Source organism: Cucumis melo, chromosome 4, assembly GCF_025177605.1.
Source record: "Cucumis melo cultivar AY chromosome 4, USDA_Cmelo_AY_1.0, whole genome shotgun sequence".
In the NCBI taxonomy this organism is placed as follows: domain Eukaryota; kingdom Viridiplantae; phylum Streptophyta; class Magnoliopsida; order Cucurbitales; family Cucurbitaceae; genus Cucumis; species Cucumis melo.
The window spans coordinates 31,704,433-31,727,866 of NC_066860.1; the positions used below are offsets into that span (position 1 = coordinate 31,704,433).

At 32.3% G+C, this 23,434-nt stretch overlaps 3 protein-coding genes and 1 non-coding gene across 9 annotated transcripts; 3 read left to right on the forward strand and 1 right to left on the reverse strand.

Moving 5' to 3' along the window:
• Window positions 1–1,681: 1,681 nt before the first annotated feature.
• LOC103486711 (sucrose-phosphatase 1) lies at window positions 1,682–6,594 on the forward strand. 2 transcript variants are annotated; one of them, XM_008444746.3, is made up of 11 exons: window positions 1,682–1,943; window positions 2,105–2,215; window positions 2,372–2,427; window positions 3,677–3,775; window positions 3,861–4,160; window positions 4,272–4,373; window positions 4,533–4,727; window positions 4,812–5,096; window positions 5,576–5,762; window positions 6,218–6,264; window positions 6,347–6,594. In XM_008444746.3, the coding sequence occupies exons 4-11, from the start codon at window positions 3,716–3,718 to the stop codon at window positions 6,440–6,442; spliced, it is 1,272 nt and encodes a 423-aa protein (XP_008442968.2). In that variant the 5' UTR covers window positions 1,682–1,943; window positions 2,105–2,215; window positions 2,372–2,427; window positions 3,677–3,715; the 3' UTR covers window positions 6,443–6,594. The 2 variants fall into 2 exon arrangements, with proteins under 2 accessions (XP_008442968.2, XP_050940046.1); XM_051084089.1 differs by lacking the exons at window positions 1,682–1,943; window positions 2,105–2,215 and having other exon boundaries at window positions 2,220–2,427.
• A 2,503-nt stretch (window positions 6,595–9,097) lies between these two features.
• TRNAC-GCA (transfer RNA cysteine (anticodon GCA)) lies at window positions 9,098–9,169 on the reverse strand. The gene has a single exon. It is a non-coding gene; the product is annotated as a tRNA-Cys (tRNA).
• Window positions 9,170–11,161: 1,992 nt separating this feature from the next.
• Window positions 11,162–12,188, forward strand: LOC103486710 (uncharacterized). Its single transcript, XM_051084090.1, has one exon. It carries the CDS (start codon window positions 11,476–11,478, stop codon window positions 11,953–11,955), a length of 480 nt encoding a protein of 159 aa, XP_050940047.1. The 5' UTR covers window positions 11,162–11,475; the 3' UTR covers window positions 11,956–12,188.
• Window positions 12,189–16,023: 3,835 nt separating this feature from the next.
• On the forward strand, window positions 16,024–22,925 carry LOC103486708 (E3 ubiquitin-protein ligase RHF2A-like). Of its 5 annotated transcripts, none has more exons than XR_007820420.1 (9): window positions 16,024–16,306; window positions 16,578–16,718; window positions 16,904–16,950; window positions 17,317–17,379; window positions 17,481–17,589; window positions 17,673–18,046; window positions 18,126–18,233; window positions 18,447–18,784; window positions 22,472–22,925. XR_007820420.1 is itself a non-coding variant. In XM_051084091.1 (8 exons), exons 2-8 carry the CDS (start codon window positions 16,587–16,589, stop codon window positions 18,727–18,729), a joined length of 1,116 nt encoding a protein of 371 aa, XP_050940048.1. In that variant the 5' UTR covers window positions 16,048–16,306; window positions 16,571–16,586; the 3' UTR covers window positions 18,730–18,945. The 5 variants fall into 5 exon arrangements, 1 of the variants encoding a protein (XP_050940048.1); XR_007820421.1 differs by having other exon boundaries at window positions 16,025–16,306; window positions 16,571–16,718; XR_007820423.1 differs by lacking the exon at window positions 22,472–22,925 and adding an exon at window positions 20,127–20,305 and having other exon boundaries at window positions 16,048–16,306; window positions 16,571–16,718.
• Window positions 22,926–23,434: the final 509 nt, after the last annotated feature.

The following is a 23,434-nucleotide window of genomic DNA, read 5'->3' on the forward strand; positions in this document are numbered from 1 at the left end:
TCTAATTTGACGCCATTTTGTATTGGAATTGTAAAATTATCTTCAACTTCCATTTAGAAGAATCAAGAAAGAAAGTGTTTAGTAATCGTGAAAACAAGTATAACTCAGTTGACATATAGATATATTAACAATGGTATAGTTCTAATCTAATTATCTTTTATTATTTTTTAAAAAAATATTTAATGGATAATCTTAAATTCTATGACTTGAGACACGACGAAAATAGATTTTTTTTTTTTTTTAACATTTGGAATAAGAAATATTTGAATGTATTTATTTATTTTTATTTGTTTGAATGGTAAGACAGAAGGAAAATAAAGATAAATAAATATATATATATATATATATAATTTTAATAATGAGGAAAACTTTCCTAAATAGAAAAATTTTAAAAATTGAAACTATTTATAAAATATAGAAACCAAAGTATGATAAGGATAATTTAATAGATTTTATTATGTTTTCTTAGATAGTTTCAATTTTTGTTGTTATTTCTAAAAATGATCCTTTATTTATGACTAGTTAATTCTTAAATAAAATTATAACAATGTTATAGCATGTGATATGTTAGGTGACTTTCCTCTTTAAGTCTTGAGTGGAATGTCTAAAATGCATAAAATATCAGGATGGTTAGGTAATTTATCTTATTTAAATCCAAAGTTTTGATCATGTGATATATCTATTTTTTACCCTGCCTAATTTTGACATGTTGTGACAATTTGATGATAAAAGAATAACACAGACTATTAAATACGAGTTTGCTTTTTATAGAAACAAAGAAAAGTTTCAACTAAGATTAAAAATTTTCATTTAAAAAATTTGTTGATATTCTTACCTTAGTAATCGAATCTCTAATTTTGAGAATAATAATATAAAATCCACTATTGGTCCAAAAGTTATCACTATTGGGTTGGGTTGTCTTGTTTGAAAAAATGATTATCATAATCCTTGTGTTAGGGTTATCGTAACACCTATTCCCTTCTTGTTAAACTTTTTTCAACTCTTCTATAGAACTACTTTTTTAAACTATTCCCCAAAATACACATTATCATGAAACTATATTTTTAAACACTTCTCACAAACACATGTTATGATTGTTATCATAACATTAATCCTCTATAACCCAACCTTTTCCTCAAACGACCCCTAAATCTTTAGGTATGTTAAATTAGGTTTCGTTTGACACGACATTCTAAATAGCAAATCTACCATGAAGTTTGCAATACAATTTTATTCTATGGTTAGGAAACCTCACTCGTTTAGCATCTATTAACTCCAACATGATTCGACTCGTCCAAGTTTCCAACTTTCAAAATCAGTTTTTTATTATTAGAAATCTGGATAATCGGTGAAATATTGTAGTTTTAAAAATATTTATAAAAGTGAAATAGTATTTGTTTTCTCCCTTGTGAAGAAGAAGATTTAAAGAGAATTTACAGCGACAAAATCCTTTAGTAAAATTAAGTCCTTATCACATCCATTTACTTTATTGCGAATATGATAAAAGTTTTATAATTAAAAAACGACGTTAATTTATTTTTATAAACACTAAAGTTATCTCCTTCCTTCCTCCTAACCTTATTATTGGATAAAAAAATGAAACACGTCCCCCTACATTAATTTATTTTTATAAATATCAATGTTAATTTATTTTACGTAATCCTATAATAATAATAATAATAATAATAATAATAATACATAGTAATCAGATACTACTAGAGGAAAGAAGAGTTGAGTGTAGATAAACTACTCGGTAATTATTAAAAAAAAAATATTCCATTCTTCTTCTTCTTCTTCTTCTTCTTCTTCTTCTTCTTCTTTTCCCCTTCCCAAAATCTCACCGGCGACCCTCCGACCCCCCATCTCCATCCGCCTCTTTTTCCAGCTCTCAAACTCCCATTTCTCCTTTTCCTCTGGTGGGATGATTTGGTAACCACGGGGAGGTTCGTTTCTTCGTTTGGCTCTTTTTTTTCTTATAACCTATTAAAACTATAATTATTTACGAAACTACCAAAAAATCCTAATTTTTTTTTTTCAATATTTAAACAAAACCTCCATTTCGATATTCCATTTTTTGTTTTCAAATTTCTTTAAAAAATTTCAGTGAGTATATTCCTTTCGCCATCACAAAAGAAGCGCCAACGAATTTGGATCCAATTCTTATCGTCACTCTTCTCCACTTATTCCTCTGATCCGTCACCTCCTAATTTCTCAGGTATTTTTCCGTTTCTGTCATTTACAAACGATCTTGCCACTACTTTCTCATCCACCTCGATCGTTTTCAAATCATACCCAGTTTCTAGTTTTTTGTTTTTCTTTTTTAAATTCGGTTACTTTTTTATTCGATCATGCCGTTTTCTTGATGTTTCAGCGTCGGTTCTGGGTGGGTTACGCTCATTTTCAGGTGGAGTGACTGAACTGCTTGAGGTTAGTGTATGTTATTTTGATTTTGTTCTCGTTTTTAGTTTTTTTTCATGGTATGATCTGCATCGATTTTTTTATTATTAGGGAAATGGATTAGAAATTTCATTGTTGCCAAAATTCTTTTGATTGTTTTAATTGATGCTGTTGTTCATCTGGGTTGGTTGGATTTTTGCAACTAATTTCTATTTTTCAATTTGAGATTGTATACTTAACTCAGAGGGCTGAACGGAGAATGATAGTGATTGCAAATGTGCCAGTTAGTCATAAAGTTAATTTTGATAAAGTTAATTCTTCTACAAAATTTCGTAAATTTAAACCAAATATGAAATGCGTATAGGCCCTTTGGCCATTAGAACTTTAATCACTTCACTGTTTGGAATTGTACCAATCGTTCTGATGCTTTTTTTTTCTTTTTTTGGAGTCATATAGAATCGATCATGTAGTTTTGTTTCAGTTTTTATCTTTCTTATTTCCTTTTTAGGTTAGTAGATGATAGATTAGGAATTGGTTGATGAAGTAAATGCTATGCGAAGTTTTTCTGTTTTGGGATTGAATCTTAAAGACTAAAGTTTAGAGGCTGTTTGGATTCTGCATAACCTTTGGGGATGTTCAGTTCGAATGAGGAGGTGTAAGGAAGAAAAGAAATGGGGAAAAGATTTTGTTCAATTCTGCATAACCTTTTTAATTGGCTTTTGACTGTTCTCAAAGTAGTAAAACCCCGTTTTTTCGTTAAAATGATGGAACATTGCGTCAAAAAGATGAGAAGATTTTTTAGCTTCACTTTTTTAGAAACTTCCAGTTTCACCCTCAGGCTTGCATAGAACAATGGTATTTTCAATGAGAAAGAAAAATCCTTCGATTGATTTTCAGAACCTATCCATATCCTTCTGGCTATGTGAATAGTATAAAACACTCTTTTGGCCAATTAGAGTTCTTTTCTGTTATCTCCTTCCATCGGGAAATGCTTTTCTGCTATCCCCCTTTTTTTCAAAAAAAAAAAAAAAAGGAAAACACTAGTTCACACGTTTTGTGGTCATGGAAAATGTTAGAAATTTTATACTTATGACAGAAGGAAGTTGACCGCTTCTGAATGCACATGCAAATGCACAACCTGAAGTTATAAATTGTTTATTCATCTAAGTAGAACTTTGATGCCTCTCTCATATCTCCTGAGTTGAACCTAGGTATATTTTTCTTCTTTAATTAGAATCCTGCTCTTAAAACTTGATTGACTGTTTGGGTTGTACCCTAGATTGGCACACAACAAAAGGTCGTGCTTAACATTGCAATCATGGAGAGGCTTAGCGCTTCAGCACGTCTCATGATAGTTTCAGATCTTGATCATACCATGGTTAGCTCTTTAATATTTTGTTTATTATTGTATAACTCTATTTCCTTCTGACAGCAATCTAATTTGTTATATGCTTTCATTGAAGGTCGATCATCATGATTCTGAGAATTTTTCTCTGTTGAGGTTTAATGCATTGTGGGAAGCCAATTATCGTCATGATTCTCTCCTTGTTTTCTCAACCGGCAGATCCCCTACACTGTACAAAGAGCTAAGGAAAGAGAAACCTATGTTAACTCCTGACATTACCATAATGTCTGTAGGAACCGAGATAACGTATGGTCACTCAATGGAACCAGATGAGGGGTGGGTTAAAGTTCTAAATCAGAAATGGGATAAGAACATAGTCATCGAGGAAGCAAGCAAGTTTTCCGAACTTACTCCACAGGTACTGTTTATACTTTTGAGGTTGAACAAAGAATATTAACTATGTTGGACAGATATTCATTGCATTAAGGTGTGGGTCATGTAAAAGATTGTATATTTTGGGTTCTTGTAGGCAGAATCAGAGCAACGGCCACACAAGGTTAGCTTCTATACTCAGAAAGACAAGGCTCAGGCTGTAACAAAGGCCCTTTCTGAGTCACTGGAGAAACGCGGGGTAATGTTTGATCTATTGACTGACACGTGTAACTGTACCTACCATTTAGTGTGTTTCCTTTTCTTTTCCCCATGTAAGTTTTCTTTTTAGCCTCATGTGCCAACCATGAGGTTAGGCAAGAAGTTTAACATGAAGTTTTTTTTGTGTGCTTTTTATCAGTTGGATGTAAAAATAATCTACAGTGGAGGGATAGATCTAGATATCTTACCACAAGGTGCTGGAAAAGGACAAGCTCTAGCTTACCTGCACAAAAAATTCAAGAGCATTGGGAAACTACCAAATAGCACACTTGTTTGTGGTGACTCGGGAAATGATGCTGAGCTATTTAGCATTCCAGACGTATTTGGTGTCATGGTAATTCATCAGTGTTACAATTTGTTATTATCAAAGATAATCCCATTTCCTTATTTTGTCTATGAATAATTTTGCATTATGTAGGTTAGCAATGCTCAAGAGGAATTGTTGCAATGGCATGCTGAAAATGCAAAGAACAACAGCAAGATTATTCATGCTTCAGAGAGGTGTGCAGCTGGCATTATACAAGCTATTGGCCATTTTAACCTTGGTCCCAATATTTCCCTTAGAGATGTCAAGGACTTCTTGGACTCTAAACTGGAAACTAAAAGCATTGGCTATGAAGTTGTCAAGTTTTACCTATTTTACGAGAAATGGAGGCGTGCAGAAGTTGAGGAATCTTGCTTGGATCATTTGAAAAAATCCTTTGTATGTCTAGCTCTTCACTCTCTAGTTTCTCATTCAGGACCATGGTTTGCATATCTAGATTTAGAAGTGATACGTTCTAGAGGGAAACGGAAACCGTTGCAGTTACTTTGTACATGTTCATTCAATTCAATATATTTAGCGGTTAAGACCATATTAAATCCTAGCTACTTATCGTTTTATTTCTTTTGGCAGTGATTACAGATTCGCATAATTTCTCTTCAATTTTTTGCATGAATAAAACTTGTTACTTCTTTGAATCATATTATGATCCTTTTTGTCAACGTTTACATCGTCGCATGTGTAGGAGAGTAGAATTTTATGTGATCTTATTGTTTTTTTGTTGTTTGATATGTATATATAGAACTCATTCTGTATGATCACCTACTATGCCCATTAATTTCTCGACTTGGATTGTGTATAGTTCGACCTAGATCTAAACTCTCGTCTGATTACTTTTATCCTCTTTTTGTTTCTGTCAGAATCCATCTGGTGTTTTCGTTCATCCGTCTGGTCTTGAGCAATCTCTTTCAGACAGCTTGCGTTCAATACAAAAGCAATATGGAGATTCTCAAGGAAAACAGTACCGAGTTTGGGTTGATCGAGTACTGCCTACGAAGATCAGTTCGGACTCGTGGCTCGTGAAGTTTGACAAGTGGGAATTATCTGGTTCGACTGCTTTTCTTCTGACCTCTCTGATCTTTTTCTCCACTATCTGTTCTTTTTCACTTCTTTAAATCATTCTTATTTCAATGAGTTCACTGCATCAATCAGGCCATTGACTTTAACATGAATGTGATAATGCATCATTCTTAACCTGCTCAGCAGTAGGGGATTTTAACTGCGATGTACTCCGTTTCTTCAAAATGTTGAAAGCACTAATGTTTCATCATCTTACACATGTGTCTATTAATCTCACATAACAACCGTCTAACTATAGTATTTACAATGTTTGCTATTGAAAGTTTCTAGAATATCAAATATTCCAAGCGAATTCATGACATAAATAGTAAAGCGTTGAGTTTATGGTCCGATGATTGTGTCAGTTATAGACTTGTGTGCATATGTTTGTTATGCCTTTTCATTTACCTGCCACCGTTGTCTGACTTGTCAACGTTCTATAGGCAAGGAGCATCTATGCTGTAGGACAACTGTCATACTAAGTTCAAAGGTAAGAAATATTAGACTGCAAAGGGTGATTTTGTCGATTTTCTTGTTGTGTTTCACTGAGATTCTGAGCTTTTGGAATTCAGGATTCAAATGCTGCCGGTGAGTTTGTTTGGTTACATGTCCATCAGACTTGGTTGGAGGGATCAAAATCAGAGCTTAGTTCAACTTGGCTCTTTTAGTTTTTTCTTCTTTTTTTCAATCCAAATCTTTATCTGATCACAGATAACTCCATAACTGAGGCAGCGCCTCTGTTTTTCATGAAAATAAATGTAATTTGATGGTTTGACATTTTTATCTGATAAATTTAATATAATGATTACTTTGTCATTGATATGTTTTAGCCTTTTAGTAACATTTGTACTTTGAAATTAATAGTTATTTTTCTATAGCTGTTGGGACCAACATCAAAGTGAGCATATAGCTCAACTCACGTATAGATATGTAATAGATCAAGAGAATTGTGGTTTTTCTTTAAAATTTTGAGCCAACATTCGACATGAGTGGTTGCTATCTCAACGTGGGGTAAATTATCGTTTTGAATTGTTAAGAAATATTAACAATTAATTGTTTATAATAATTTACCATGCGGCGTACTAGTCACGACAAGTAATGGAAAGCAAGAACAAACAAAACCAAAACTAGGAAACATGATCTCTTAACCATTCCGATACTACTTGGGTTTATGAATATAATTATAGAAAATGACTAAATGTATCTTAATTGACTCGTGTTCTTTCTAGCATAGTTTGATTGTTCAAGACAATTAATAATTTAAAATTTTCATTCAATATTGTTTTCTTGTAACATTGAGAAAAAGAAAAGTTGAACTTTAAACATCTTAAATTTAGGTTTTCATGGATAAGATAGAATTTTTGAAAAAAAAAATAATTGGAATACATTTTCAATGACAGTGATAATTGCCCGAAAAATATATGTGAATACAAAACACAATAGAGAAGTACAACACATCAAAATGTATCGAGAAAATGACAAAAACAAAACAAAATCATCCTTTCACTGGAAGTAATGGTGTTTGGCATTCTTTTGAAAAATGAATACTTTATCTTTTTCTCTCTCTTTTTATTTTATGTTTTTATTTAAAAAGGGCCCAACCGGGTTCGAAGGAGCTAGTCCACCAACATTCAGAATAGAAGCTTGCTACCCAGCCGTAGGCTGATTATTGCAGACGAAGGACTTGTTCATTCCACTGATTTGCATTTCTTATTAGCTCAAATTCAGAAAATGCTAGTAAAGGCGCGAAGCGAAGCGACTTCCAGGTGCGAAGGAGCGAAAGCGGCTCGACTGAGGTTAGGAAGGAGAGGAGCGAGACTGAGAGGATCAAAGAATTTTCAAGTTCATTCCTTATTCTGCCACTGTTCAGGAGCCCTTTATTTGAAGAAATCCATATAAAAATGTATTCACATATATTTCATGGATAAGATAGAATTTTTGAAAAAAAAAATAATTGGAATACATTTTCAATGACAGTGATAATTGCCCGAAAAATATATGTGAATACAAAACACAATAGAGAAGTACAACACATCAAAATGTATCGAGAAAATGACAAAAACAAAACAAAATCATCCTTTCACTGGAAGTAATGGTGTTTGGCCTTCTTTTGAAAAATGAATACTTTATCTTTTTCTCTCTCTTTTTATTTTATGTTTTTATTTAAAAAGGGCCCAACCGGGTTCGAAGGAGCTAGTCCACCAACATTCAGAATAGAAGCTTGCTACCCAGCCGTAGGCTGATTATTGCAGACGAAGGACTTGTTCATTCCACTGATTTGCATTTCTTATTAGCTCAAATTCAGAAAATGCTAGTAAAGGCGCGAAGCGAAGCGACTTCCAGGTGCGAAGGAGCGAAAGCGGCTCGACTGAGGTTAGGAAGGAGAGGAGCGAGACTGAGAGGATCAAAGAATTTTCAAGCTCATTCCTTATTCTGCCACTGTTCAGGAGCCCTTTATTTGAAGAAATCCATATAAAAATGTATTCACATATATTTCATGGATAAGATAGAATTTTTTAAAAAAAAAATAATTGGAATACATTTTCAATGACAGTGATAATTGCCCGAAAAATATATGTGAATACAAAACACAATAGAGAAGTACAACACATCAAAATGTATCGAGAAAATGACAAAAACAAAACAAAATCATCCTTTCACTGGAAGTAATGGTGTTTGGCCTTCTTTTGAAAAATGAATACTTTTTCTTTTTCTCTCTCTTTTTATTTTATGTTTTTATTTAAAAAGGGCCCAACCGGGTTCGAAGGAGCTAGTCCACCAACATTCAGAATAGAAGCTTGCTACCCAGCCGTAGGCTGATTATTGCAGACGAAGGACTTGTTCATTCCACTGATTTGCATTTCTTATTAGCTCAAATTCAGAAAATGCTAGTAAAGGCGCGAAGCGAAGCGACTTCCAGGTGCGAAGGAGCGAAAGCGGCTCGACTGAGGTTAGGAAGGAGAGGAGCGAGACTGAGAGGATCAAAGAATTTTCAAGCTCATTCCTTATTCTGCCACTGTTCAGGAGCCCTTTATTTGAAGAAATCCATATAAAAATGTATTCACATATATTTCATGGATAAGATAGAATTTTTTAAAAAAAAAATAATTGGAATACATTTTCAATGACAGTGATAATTGCCCGAAAAATATATGTGAATACAAAACACAATAGAGAAGTACAACACATCAAAATGTATCGAGAAAATGACAAAAACAAAACAAAATCATCCTTTCACTGGAAGTAATGGTGTTTGGCCTTCTTTTGAAAAATGAATACTTTTTCTTTTTCTCTCTCTTTTTATTTTATGTTTTTATTTAAAAAGGGCCCAACCGGGTTCGAACCGGTGACCTCTTGATCTGCAGTCAAATGCTCTACCACTGAGCTATGGACCCCTTTGTTGTTAAATGTTAAAAATTTGTATAGAAATCCTTACAAAGTTGTCCATAGAGAGGTTTTTTAAAACAAACAAGAAGACATTTACGAATAACAAATACGATAAAAATCAATTTATTATTACACTGATCCATCGTGACAAGCTATAGTAACTTCATCCTAAGTGAGTTAAAGATTTAAACTACCTTATTAAACACAAAGTATTTTTTAAAATTCCATGACTTAAAAGGGTTTTCCATAAATATGTATTAGAAAAATTATTATTACGAAAGAAAAATAGCTTTTCATATAATAATAATAATAATAAGGATTGGATAATAAGACGGAGATGTCTTATCTGCCGACACGTGTCCGACTGCACCATCTCTCGTCTTCACGCGCTTTTCCCTACACTCACTGTAGCGCGTCACATCAACTACCGTACTTTCTTCACAGGTCACTCCCTCTCACATTTTGACACCTGGCTTCTAGTTCCACCTCAGTTTCTTTTCTTTTTAATGGAAAATTTAATATAATTTTTCTCACTTTGGCTTTTCAGTTCCCGAGCGTTCAACGTTTGTTTTAGATGGCGACTCTTACTCCATTGACTTTTTTGTCCTTTTCCCCAACTTAATTCATATTTAATTACTCTTAATTAAGTATTTATAAGTCAATTATACTACAAGCTAACGTTATAAATTTTTTAGATAGAAATAACTTCAAATTTTGTTAAAATTTTTGAAAAACTTTATATTTATGGATTTATAGTATAGTTTTAAAATATTTATTTGATTAAGGATGCAAAAGTTATGAGATAGAGTTTTACATTTATGACTTTCTTGAAGAAATTATTGTGTTTTAAACAATTAGCACAATTTTCACGTACAATAATGAGGAATTCTTACGTGTATTGTTACTTGTTTAAAAAGAAAACAAAATAAATTGTACAATTCTTGTTTAAATATAATAAAAATAAAATAAGTTGTGCAATTTTAAATGGATTATAATTCTTTTCTTATACTTAATGTATATATAATTGCCTAAGCAATAATCGTATAATGTTTACATTTCAAATGATTAATACCGACATTTTAAATTCTTATAAATAACTATATGAATTTGTGGACCATCGCAAAATAATAAAAATCGTAACATTTTAAAGTTTAGCATAAAATAAAGTTGAATTTAAAAGGAAAGTGCTATCGAATAATAACAATTATTTTATCTTATAAAAATAGATAAAAATATATCAGAAAAAAAACTAGAATAAATCTAATTCAACCGAATATTAATCATATAAGTTAATTTCAAAGTTAGAGATTCTATTTTCTGTCTTATAACGTAATCAAAATTAGATCTTCGTAAATATATCAATGACAATTATTTTTAATAGAAAATAATTTTTGTTTCTTGTTTTATATTTTGTAAACACGTAATGTTTATGATTGTTCTATGTTTATAAATTATATTATTGTAATAGTAACTTATACAAACAAAAATGAAATTAGAATCAGAAGTATTTAGAAAAAGTTATTGATTTTCTTATCAAACAAATTTCATTATGAGTACTCAATAACAGCAAACGTAATGAAATGGAATTTATCTAAAAACAACAAATTAAAAGGGATAGGGATGGAGAAAGATAAGATATGATAATAATAATTAAAAAAAAAAAAAAACAGTTTGAATATTGTTGTTCATATAATTTCCCACTTTGACTCGATCTTTCTCCAACAAAAAATTAGGTTCATATTGTTTGTAAGAATGGAAATGCATCTCTGTATTCTCTCCCAATTTTCTCTCAAACAGAAAATTGCTGTCTCTATTTCTTCTCCAATCTTCCCCATTTATAGGATCTCACCTCCATTTTCAACCACACCCAATTAATTCTTCTCTCAATTCCTTCACAAACCCTCTATTCTTCAGCTTCCGCCACCGCTTTCTCCGCCTTCTCTCCCCTCCCTTATCCCTCCCTCCATCCGCACCCCGATTGCTGTTTCCCAGCGACTCCACTCCGCCGCCGTGATCGCCTCCTCCAATGTGCCTTGTTCGCTAGAACTTAGCCTCCACACACCTGTGTGGGAGGAGGAACTCACGCTTCCATTTCATTCATTTTGATTCGTTCTTGTTTTGTTCTCCGGTTGATTCCTTCTCCCACAGGGAATCGTTTCGATATTTGATTTGATTCGAATCGGTTTTGATTGTTTTTTTTAGGGTTTTTTAATCTTTTTTTTTTTTTTTTTTGTTTGTATGGAGGAAGTCGAAGTATTGAGAAAGGAGTAAGGGATTTGAGTTTTTTTAAATTAAAATCTCTCAACGATTTACAATGTCAAATACGATTATGCTTCGTCCGCCATCGTCGAACCGTCGTCAACCATTGTTAGCGAGCAAATCTGCTTCCGGAAGTGTTCGGTTCGCGGAGGTGGCTGGTGGAACGACGGCGGAGTGTGCTGCTGTGTGTTGTTGTTGTCCTTGTGTTGTTATAAACTTTCTCGTTCTCGCCATTTACAAGGTTCCGGCTGGACTCTGCCGTCGTGCGTTGAGGACAAAGCGACGGCAGAGGTTGAAGAAAAAAGGAGTTATTCCGGCTAGGCGTGGACGGTACTCTTATGGAGGGTATGATGAGACGGATATTCAGATACTTTCGGCCGGTAAATCGTTGTACTCGTCGGAGCCGAGAGGGCAGCAAGCGGAGGAAACGGAAAGAAAAGTGATGGAACTGGAAAAAGAGATGTGGGAGATTTTTTATAGTACTGGATTTTGGAGAAGCCCTTCACGGAGAAATCAAACTTCGATCTCTCAATAAAAAAAATGATTTTCATGACGATTCTCCTCCTCCTCCTCCTCCTCCTTCTTCTTCTCTCTCAACCTTCTCTTCAAATTTTCCCGGAAAAACAAAAGGAAAAGGGAAAAAAAAAAAAAAACATTGTTGGTTCTGTGGTTTGATGATTTGGAAATGGTGGCGGCGGGGTTTTCTTCATTTCTCGATTGTTTTCCGAATTTTATTTTCTTTGAGCATTCAAGTTCTTCATTTGTTTATTTTGTTATTGATTTGATGATGTTTGGGTTCTGGGAAAATACTGTACTTTCTCCAATTTTCACATGGAAAGAAAAATATAAAAAATAAATAAAAGAGAAAAAGATAAGATTTGGATTTCTTTGATTCCAAAAGTTTTTGTTTTTTTTTAATAATTTTTTATGTTAATAGTTGAAGTTTGTTTTGGGACATTATTTTGAACACTATACATTATGTGGTTAACACTCTAACATTTTTCCTTTTTTGGAAAATGTTAATTTATAAGCCTAAACTCTATATCCCCTTCAAATTTAAACTAATAATCTATATCTTTCATTATGTTTTGTTGGGTCAACTTCTTCTTCCATAGTGGAGTAGTCGATTTAGGTTGATCTTAATCTCTTTAGATATTAATTAATCCTCTCGTGTAAAATAAAAAGAAATGGAATCTAAAATAGCTTAATTAGATGAGTTATATTCCATCCATCACTGTGCATTGGTTTGAAACCTCATCGTCACATCATGTCATGAGATTAATGGAATGGAAATACAAAAGAAAGAAAAATGGAAATAGATGATTAATGATAATTAATAATTTATGTTTTTCCTTTTTCTTATTTTAATATGGAACATTCTCTACGTTTGATTGTTAATAAATTATGTATTTATCTATATTTTTTAAAAGTGACAACAATGGTTTGAATTCCAATCAAAATAGTCGATTTCACAATGGAATCAAACGGTGAAGATGCCATTTTTTCATATTTTTTGGCAACTTTTTTTCAGCTCTTTGTTTACTAAACGAAGTCAATTCAACGGTAATTAGTAGATATATATAAACTATAAGTAAAGGTATCGAAGAAAAGAGTTCGTGTGCCCACCACATGGTCTCTAAGTGGTCATTTTTCAATATGCATAAATGTTTTTCTCACGCGTTTTACTTAACTCTTCCATTGCCATTTATTTTCTATTCTTACGTCTATGTTTGTATGTTTTTTTGAAAATAATAATAATAATAAAATAACCACAAATACATTTAAGTATAATAATTAACGAATTAAATTATTTAATTATCGATTTTTGAAATGATAATTAGTGTCTTAATTACTGAAATGAGTTCAATTTAACAAATTGTTCGAAAATTCATTGCCATTTTTAAAAAAGTTTTCATGACTAATCCTTCATGATGTTAAACCGCTTAAATACATCTTCTTTCAAAATTTCTTTGTAAACGAGTTTAATGTTATATTATCGTTTTAAAAATATCTCAATTTTATTTATTATTAATTAGTTACATTAACTTGGTTTATGACTTTGAAATTGAGAGATTGAATCTTATACAATTGTAGTTTCACGTGTCCAAAAGACGAAGCTTCTGTGACTTATTACTTTTTTATAAATTTGTATTTTGATAAAATATATATAATATCTAATTTTTAATCCATAAGTTAATTCCATTTTAACTTTTCTCACACATAATATCTTTTTATCTTTGTCTCGATTATTTTATAAATATTTATAAAACTACTTTACAAAAATCTGACTAATTTTTTTTAATTACGTATATAGGTAAACAATTATCTAATGTTTACAATAATTTTGTAATTAGTATTACTTAATAAATATATTATATATCACTTCATTTAACATTACATTCAAGTGAACATTTACAATTTTTCTATTAATAAACTCCTAATTTTCAATTATATATATATATATATATATATATATATATATATATATATTATGTGTTTATTTGAACCTTATATTTTAAAATTGGTAATTAATTGATACAAATTTCAAAAGCATGCATAAGCACAAAATTAAATTTAATGTCTAATATCATATTTAATTTTTAACATTTACAATTTACACAAATATGTAAGGGGACATCTTAGCTAGTTTCAAAATTGATATTTTTTAAATCCACTATAGAATTAAAAAAGTATTGTTATTAATAAAATGGTTGGGTTTGATTTTGTGTAATTTTAATATTATTCCCTTTCCCAAATGTGGAATTTGGTGATACCCATAGTCATGCATTGCTGGCATTGTCAAACCAATCATTGGCTACCATTAAAGATCAATATATATTCTCTAGTAACTTCTATGTATTGTATTGTATTAAAATGTTGTGAAGTACTTTAGATTATATGTTTCTATTGAAGCTTAAATTATTATTTTTTTGGTGGGGTCAAGAGAAATAGTGTTTAAATAGATGATGGAAAGTTGACACATCACATGGGAAAAAAAAAATCTATACAATTTCAACAATTTAAAAAAAAAAAAATCTTAGAATTTTAAAAATATTTTAAGAAAATATATGTGTTAAAAGAGACGAAAGACTATCTAAATCTATATTATAATTGCATCGTAAAATATTGTTTTGTAATATTTAATTAACTATCATCGACGCTATTTTTAAATTATGAGTTTGCTATAATGTTTATAATTTACCATAGTTTTTATTATTCTACCTTTATTGTTTTTTATTATTTGCAACAATATTTATTATTTTATTTCGAGGTTAAAATAATTGTATCTCAAACGTTTACTATTATAGCTCGAACTAAAATAATCTAAAAGTATTGTTATAATTAAACTTTAATTACCCAAAATTATAATAACAAATTTTTCGTCACAACTATCTATGGTGTTTTTGTGTAAGAAAATGTTGTTGAATTTTAAAACTATAAAAGACATCCTTTAATTAAAAAACAAAAAGTTAACAAATAACACATTTGCGTTGATATTGGAATAAAAACTATTAATAACTCGATACAAAAGGAATTTTAAATTTTGAACAAGAAAAAGACAAGAATGTTCTTACAAATGATCGATTTGTTTGAACTTTCTTTGCTTTTGGAAGGAATCAAATTATATAAATTTAGTCTTCTAATGTAACGGTTAATTTTGTATAAATTTTGAATATGTTAAAACCTATATCAAACACGAAAAATATATAAGTTTAACACAAATATTAAAATTTAAAATCTCGAAAAATTGAATTTAATCTTAAATTGATTTCTTAGTTTAAAAGGATAACAGTAATAAATAACAATTTTAGGAAAAATAGCTAAATGTATAGCAACACTTTAAAAACTACAAAATATAAGTTTATCCATGATAAACTATTTCTTTATATAAACGATAGACACAAAAGTTATCATTTATTACTTTGCTATATTTACCATTTTTTTAATGATATATATGTTCATATTTTTAATCGACTTTCTATACTTGATCTCAAAATTGAAAATTGCTTAAAATGTAAAAAGAGAAAAATGATCCACCCATATCTATAATGGTTTTTAGCAATATAAACATATCAATGTAAATTTTGAAACAATTACAAAAAACATTTACTTTATTGCAATTATTGAAAAGTTAAATACTTTGCTAATCGGTGATTTTTATTCCAATAAATCCAAGTTTCATTACCTATGTAAAAGATAATTCTCAATTCTATAAAGTAAGAAAACTAATTAAATGAGAGAAATTTGAAATTTAACTTCTTAATCGAAGATATATTTAAACGGTATTAAAATGTAATCAACATGAGTATTCAAAGATGATAGATAGTCATGCAATAAACTATTTGTGGGTTAATTTAATAAATGTTTGTAAAGGTGAAAACTTTGTGTTAATAGTTAATATGCACCAAAATTATTGATTTCATATGGTTTTGTTTGAAGGGTTTGATTATGCAATTGGATTTTTGTACCAATTATGAAAGTGGGTGTGAAGGATGAGACTTTTGAGGTTCTCTCCAATGCTTTGTTGGTGGGTTTGTTTTCCAACACACAAAAAGATTTTTAATGGAAAAAAGAAAAAAAAATTTGAAGAAAGAGAAAGAGAGGTTAAAGCAAACAACAATCCCATTATTAAAGGTAAAGGGGCATTTGTCTTGTGCCTTGCTTTTCTCTCTTTTTCTCTCTGATTATCATTTTTTCTTCTCTTTCTTCCTCAGTGGATTCTGGGGGTATTAAGGATTTGTTTGATATGTTCCCCTAGCAGCAGAGATTTTCTCTGGGTTTGGGGAAATTTTCTCATTTGAAGCGCGATCTGATACTTTCTATGGGGTTTTTTGGTTGAATTTCTTCAACCCATCGTCTGGGTAATTTTCAATTTGTTTATCGAGGTAAACCCATATGTTATTTTGATTTGATGTGATTTGATCTTGAGTTTTTCTTGGATGCCATTTTTCCCGCTCTTTAGTTTCAAAATTTGTTTATCGGGACATTGCTGATGTAGCCCCTTTTGAGGTTATTTGGAAATTGAATCTTGTTCTAGCCGGTGAACTGGATTTATGTTGTTTGTTTGAAGAGAGGGATTGATCGAAAACTTTGAACCTTATTTGTTTTGTTTAGATTTGATCGCGTCGTGTTAATTTGAGTTTTAATAGTTTTCAGATTTTGGAGATGGAAGAAGAGAAGGATTCTGAGAATCGTTTGACATCAGCTGCTGCTTTCGTGGAAGGGGGGATTCAAGAAGCTTGTGATGATGCTTGTAGCATATGCCTTGAGGATTTTTGTGAAAGTGATCCTTCTACGGTACAATGATTAAGCCATTTATCTTTATTGATTGGTATTGTACCTTCTCTTTTCTTGATCCAAAAAGGAGGGAAAAAAGAAAGAAAATACCCACTTATGTCCACAGTGAGAAGATTAATTATGAAAATTACATTAGTACAATGGAATGATATTTTTTATAATTCTTATGTTGTTTTCTCATGTAGGTTACTGCTTGCAAACATGAGTTTCACCTCCAATGCATCCTTGAGTGGTATAATATGATTGTTATTTAATTTTCGAGACGTTGCTTTCTTTTAAATTTGACCGTTTGTTGCATACACTACACTTGACTAGCAACTCATCTTAAGTTTAGTTGTGCTGTTTAATCCAGCATTTCTATTTTTTCTAGGGATTAGAAATCTTGTTTCATGAATTGAATTGTTGCAGTGAGATTGTATTTATAAAATGTGCTTTAAGTTAATGTGTGATGCACCCGGAACTTTGCTACTCATCTGCGTCTAGAAAATGACTTAATCTGATTATTGCCCTGTTGATTACCTGTTATTGTTGATAATATTGCCTGTTGGGACTGCGAAAAACTGTACTTGTGAAATTGAATTGCTCTTTCAATCTGCAGGTGCCAGAGAAGCTCTCAATGCCCTATGTGCTGGCAGTCTATCAGCCTCAAGGACCCCACCAGGTTCATTTTTATGCTTGCATATGATGCATCTGCAGTTCATCCTTTTTTTTTTTTTTTTTTTCAATATTATCGAGTTTGCTTACTTGTCTATGTTTTGGCAGTCAAGAGCTGTTGGAGGCTGTTGAACGAGAGAGGAATATAAGGGCTACTCCAGTGAGAAATACTGCTGTGTTTCATCATCCAGCTCTTGGGAATTTTGAGTTGCAACATGTTGGTTTCTCTTCTAACTTTTACGCATTTTCAAGTTTTGACGATATTGGAATTATTCAAGATGATGTTTTCTCCAAATGCAGCTACCTCTTGGTGTTAATAATTCCGAGCTTGAAGAGCGAATAATTCAACACCTGGCTGCAGCTGCTGCAATGGGGAGGACACACCATATTGGTAGAAGAGAGGGAAGGAGTAGGTCATCATCTCATGGACGTCCTCACTTCTTGGTTTTCTCCACTCATCCTGGTGGACCTCCCGAGCATGTCTCAGCCTCTGGAGTACACACTGAGCCAGCCGGTATTACCGTTGCTAGCCCATCTAGCCCACTAACACCTCGTGGGGATGAACCATCACATCATATTGCACAGTTTCCTTCTATTCAGACAGATCATGTTTCTCGTTCAGCATCTGGATCTAACTTTTCAGCCAGTCGACGAGGAGCTTCTTCTGGTGTTCGGTATATAATTGTTTCAGAATGGTATATGTTATGGCTTATTTGCTGCAAGCATTTTTGTTTTAATAGTGTCCATTCACAGAATCTCCACTAGTGATTCTCCATCTCCAAATCTGGATAGAGCTGGTCCATCTGAATTTCAGTCATTCTCGGAATCTCTAAAATCAAGACTCAATGCAGTGTCCACAAGGTACGTGGTCAAGAGAAAAACTTGAACTTTTGTCTCAGATTCTTGATGGATAGTGAAGTTTTTAAGCTGGATCTTGAGCACACACGCATTGCACATCAAAAAAGTTACGACTTGCAAGCAAATGTACATATATGGTTATATCCTCTATGTAATTGTATGTGCATGGATTTAGATGATGCTTCTATACTTATTCTGGGAGCTTTCCCACTAAAGGTACAAAGAATCGATTTCAAAGAGTACAAGAGGGTGGAAGGAGCGGCTATTCTCTCGCAACACTTCCATGTCAGAACTTGGTTCTGAAGTTCGAAGAGAAGTAAATGCAGGAATTGCCAGTGTATCACGTATGATGCAACGCCTTGAAACTAGAGAGGATGGAGTTACAAATCAAGGTTCTAATGAGCAGGGTGGCCACAATAGAAGAGAGAGCAACCCAGAGAACTCTTTAAACGACAGCAGTGCTCCAACTTCTTGTGCTGCAACATCTGCTGAGCGTTAAATCATTAATATTAATTTTGGCAAATGCATCTGACATCAGCATCTTATTTCTGAAGGTGAGTAACAAAACACTATACCATTTAGCTGACAGTCTACATACGAGTTCCTCTTAGTTTGCATCTTATTGTAGTTTGGTGCCAATAGGTTTGATGCAACCTTATGATGCATTCTGCAACCAGTTTGTTGTTTAAAAATGCCTCGAGTGCTTTATTTCTTTCTTCTCCTCCTCCTTTTTTGTTTGTTTGGTGTTTCTTTTTTTTAATATGTATCTACATATATATACGTACACACACGCATTCACACACACAAAAAAAATGTAAACTCATACAATAACTGCATTTTGCTAAGTTGCTTACCTCAATATACAAAATTGAGAAAACATAAAGTCATGATATTGGCAACCCCTCAAAGAGCAAAAACATGTTCCACACCGAAGGCACAAGTCTGAGAGGGGAAAAGTTATATTACACATCAAGGATTCAAGGAATGATCAACATTCATTAAAATGAATCAAATTTGCTCCATCGTAAGATTCCTTCTCCCTCTTCAATTTTCACAGGGTTTCCTAACCAAATAAGAGATAGAAAACTAGTTGCCTGCCAAAGGATTCTTCCTTTGTCAGTAAATGATGGATGCAGAATCACCTCTTCCATCTTTCATCTCAGTAGGACATCTCCAAATCTGGATAGAATCACCTATTCTGCCAGTCAATGCGTCCTTTCACCAAAGTCATTAAACATCCAAAGCAGATTGCCCTTAATCAACTCCCAACTTTCTTGAAAGAATAACCGAGGGTGGAGACACCTTGCCTACTTCGAAACTACTAAAGTTTCGTTAGTCTCTCTTTCAAATTGGAAGGGGATGGGCCCCACGGAAAGGTGTTTGTTTTTGTTTTTTGTTTCTTCTTTTCTTTTCTTTTGGAGGAAAACCAAATTAGCATGTACATGCTGTGGTGTGAAATCGTAAACCTGATAAATCAAGGGGAAGACATGGCAGAATTTCATGTGTGTATTTTGTCCACAGCATGAAATCTTAACCATATTTTGCTATTTATTTATTTGTTTTAATTTCTTTTTATTGAAGTATCAGTGTAGCAATAGGTATCATGCGTGACAATTAGTTTTTACACATAGTAAATGCATATAGAAAACGAATGTGGAACAGTTATGTTAGGAGTCTGATACAGAACTATTGAGGGGAGAACGGGCAGTTGCCATCCTTTTCCTGTCCTCTTTTTGGATATATTTTTAATGCATATTTTCTTTATAGACATAAACCTTATAACTTTGTTTGATGATATTGATTAATAATTAAAAACTAACATTCTCTGAATCTATGCCTGTTGACTTCTAAATTCAGACTACAATAACTAAAAACTAACAATAAAGCTTAACTCAGGCTACGCAGGCTGGACTTGGACTCTTACCTTCTTCTGTTAACAATTGAAATTCTAAATCACTTCAATCTTCCGTTAGGATTAATGTTGTCATATGTGATGATTTTCAGACTCTTTTTTACAAGTGTGTATATATATAATGAGATGTTATTTATAACTACATTTTATTGGTTCTTGATCATTTGTTATTGTTTTTTTAGTTGATTTCTCGTGGTTACAACATTTTTTAGTTTTTCGTTTTTTCAATATGCAATGATTTGTTATCTTAACTTTGCTCATATAGATCAAATGAAAGTGGTGGAATTTAAAAAGCATAGCTTGATTTTGATTCAGTTACCAACAATTTAATATGATTTTTTAGATTAAAAGTGAGGTCCAAGCAGATTGTAAAGTAGAATCTTTTATTTCTTTGTCGATCTTGAAACCATAATTTCCACTTAAGTTAGAACGAGCACAAAAGTTTAGAGGTTTCTTTAGAATAAAAGTAAATCAAAGAAAATTCAGGAGTGCAGCTTTGGGTTTTCTTATCAATTATGAAATCAAACTCAAACAGCAAGTTTAGCAACTTTAGTTTGTTAGCCTAAGTTGTTTGACTGCCACATTTAGAAAAATGTTTGATTCTTCTTTTTCTGTGGGTCTGCGATTAAACTTGTTACTCTATCGAGTTAACAGTCTGACAGTGGAGGGATGGATGGGAATAGAATGTGACTGGTGAAGAATAAGGAGAAAAAAACTATATGTAGTAATGGTAGAGGTATGAGTAATAAGTGAAGGTTTGGAGAGAGGTCATGGATTGGGTAAAAGTAAGACTACTTGGAGTCAGTACGTGACAGAATCATGGGTTCATGTGAGGTTCAGCAACCCCAGAGTATATATAAGTAGATAAGAATTACAATGGAAGAGCAGTTTCAGACATAAATAATAGTTACAGGAGGTACGAGACCAAGAACCTTAAAGCAAGAATGCATCATGCATGCATCGGTCCCTTGAAGTCTTGGACAATTAAAAGTCTTTAATCACCGATTGACCCAAAAGCTTAAGTTTGTGGGTGAAGACAAATTTAATATTATATCACTTTAACACTCCTCCTCACTTGCGGGCTTGATATATGAAAAAACCCAACAAGTGGAGGTCAATTTTTATTAAGGAGGAAATAACGGTGCAAAGGTTTTTGGACACAAGACTTTCCTAAACCACCTACTCTTATATAATCTTAAATCACCGATTGATCTAAAAGCTTAAGCTTGTGGGTGAAGACAAATTTAATTTTATATCACTCAACAAAGAAGTTAGGACTTTAAAACTCCTGGAAGGCCATGTGTTGAGATTTGTGTGCTTTCAATAAATGGTAGTTATTTCTTGAACCAGGAACAACTTTTCATTGATAGATAAAAAAGAATTTGTTGGAACACAAAAATAAAACAAGAATAAACAGAGACAAATACAAGAACAAAAAAAACTCTAAATAACAAAACTGAAGGCAGTTCAATCTTAAAGTGGTCTTGCTATCATCATGAGAAAAGCTGGAAAGGTCTTGACTTCTACAAGAGAGATAGAGGGGTTAATTTAGTTATAAAATTGGTTGCAGAGGGAGCAGCAAGAAATGTAGTGTGTTGTGACAGTGTAGCTCTGGCGATTCACCTGAGTATGAGATCTGCATTGAGATTTGTTATAGTATAGAATTCATTGTTACTACTTACTAGTCAAAAGTAAAGCTTTCATCGAACAATGGAAGAGTTCAAAAGGGCCGATAAAAAAGGAAAGCTTCTGCAAAAGGAGCCTAAATTGAGCCGGCCTACTGTAGAAAAGATCTCCACTTGTTAGCATTAAGAATAAAAGACAAAGGTAGTTACAAAAGTTCTTAGACATTGAAATTTTTAGGGAGCTGCGAAACCTATAGCCATAGCCCCCAGGCCCCCCTACCCCCACCTTCTTGACTTTTCCACAAAGTAGTAAAGAAAGTTGCACTTCTCTTCCATGTCCTGAAATGACAAAAAGAGCAACAAGATCTTTTACCATACATACACCAAAAGACTCTGCCAAGCGAAGAACTTATAATTACCAACAAGAACGAGATTTTGGAAAAGATTGGAATGACTTTTTAAGCAATTTTTTTTAACACCTAAAAAATCGTTCCAAGTAGGTCCTTCATTAGTGAATTCTTTTCAATGATTCTAACATGGACTGTTTTGTTCTGCATCGTTGTTGTGGGTTTTATGCTTCCGAATCTACCTTACTTGAACGGGATCTGTTTTATAGGTTGTACTCCCATTCTAAAAATACTTGATTAGATGAGCATTACCATGGTTTGGACCTTGGTCTGATGTGAATATGATTTGTGTATCAGGTGAACTATATAAATATATATTCTCCAGACTTGATATGCTGAGGAACAGATGCCCGTCAGCCTTTGCAAACAAAAAAGGGTTAAAGAATTTCATGTGTAGAGAGTAATGTTGATTGTTGTCTGAACTGATAAAAAAAAAAAAAAAACCCAATAAGGAAGAAAGAAGAAGGGGAGAGGGAATTTGGGAGAAAAGCTTCCCATCTGGACATGTTGTATGTAACTTTTTCTTTACATAAAAAAAAAAATACAGTATTTGATGCAAAAACACATGTTAGAAAACTATGTCTGGATGGGTTAGTCTTTTGGAATTTGAGTTTCTTTGCAATGTTCATATAAAAAGTGTCAAAACGAACACTCATTTCTTTGATGAGTTTTAATATTCTTTACTATTTTCTTCTTCTACCCATTTTTGTTATTGCTATCATTTGGTCAAAAATTGGTATCTTACCATTTACATAGTCGGTTTTTACTCTCTCTCTCTCTCTCTCTCTCTCTCTAACTTTAAGCTTGAATTTGAATGAGTGATAAAGAAAATTCCTTTCGACAGTTGAGTTTCTATTCTTCTGGAGGGACTGGTTGTAGGCATTCTTGTGATTAGTTTGTTGCAATGGATGGATGTTTTCGTTTCTATTAGATTCTGGTTATTTAGATGAATTTTTGTGGTTGGGTTTTAAAACTTGTAGGTTGAATTGCAAGGTTGGATGGTCCTAAACATTCTTAAAACTCGTAGAAATGATTTATGAAACTTAGTGACTCTATTATTACATTTTGTATCTAAGCTGTGTGTTTGTGTGTTTTTCTTTTTTGTAAAAAAATGTATAGAACTTTTAATGATGCAATAAATGAAAACTTGAACAATCAATTCTTGAGAGAATTTAGATATTCTCCAACTAAAGAAATTTGGTGACCTTTTATTGCTCGGTGAAGAGGTTAAGCTAAACCGACAATAAAAGAGTATGACAA

Excerpts from the sequence above, each read along its gene's own strand:
- LOC103486711 (XM_008444746.3), top strand. The coding sequence starts at position 3,716 with ATGGAGAGGCTTAGCGCTTCAGCACGTCTCATGATAGTTTCAGATCTT. Across the intron at positions 3,776-3,860 it reads CAGATCTTGATCATACCATG|GTCGATCATCATGATTCTGA; the intron begins GTTAGCTCTTTA and ends CTTTCATTGAAG. Across the intron at positions 5,763-6,217 it reads TGACAAGTGGGAATTATCTG|GCAAGGAGCATCTATGCTGT; the intron begins GTTCGACTGCTT and ends AACGTTCTATAG.
- LOC103486710 (XM_051084090.1), top strand. The coding sequence starts at position 11,476 with ATGTCAAATACGATTATGCTTCGTCCGCCATCGTCGAACCGTCGTCAA.
- LOC103486708 (XM_051084091.1), top strand. The coding sequence starts at position 16,587 with ATGGAAGAAGAGAAGGATTCTGAGAATCGTTTGACATCAGCTGCTGCT. Across the intron at positions 16,951-17,316 it reads CTCCAATGCATCCTTGAGTG|GTGCCAGAGAAGCTCTCAAT; the intron begins GTATAATATGAT and ends TTCAATCTGCAG. Across the intron at positions 18,047-18,125 it reads GGAGCTTCTTCTGGTGTTCG|AATCTCCACTAGTGATTCTC; the intron begins GTATATAATTGT and ends GTCCATTCACAG.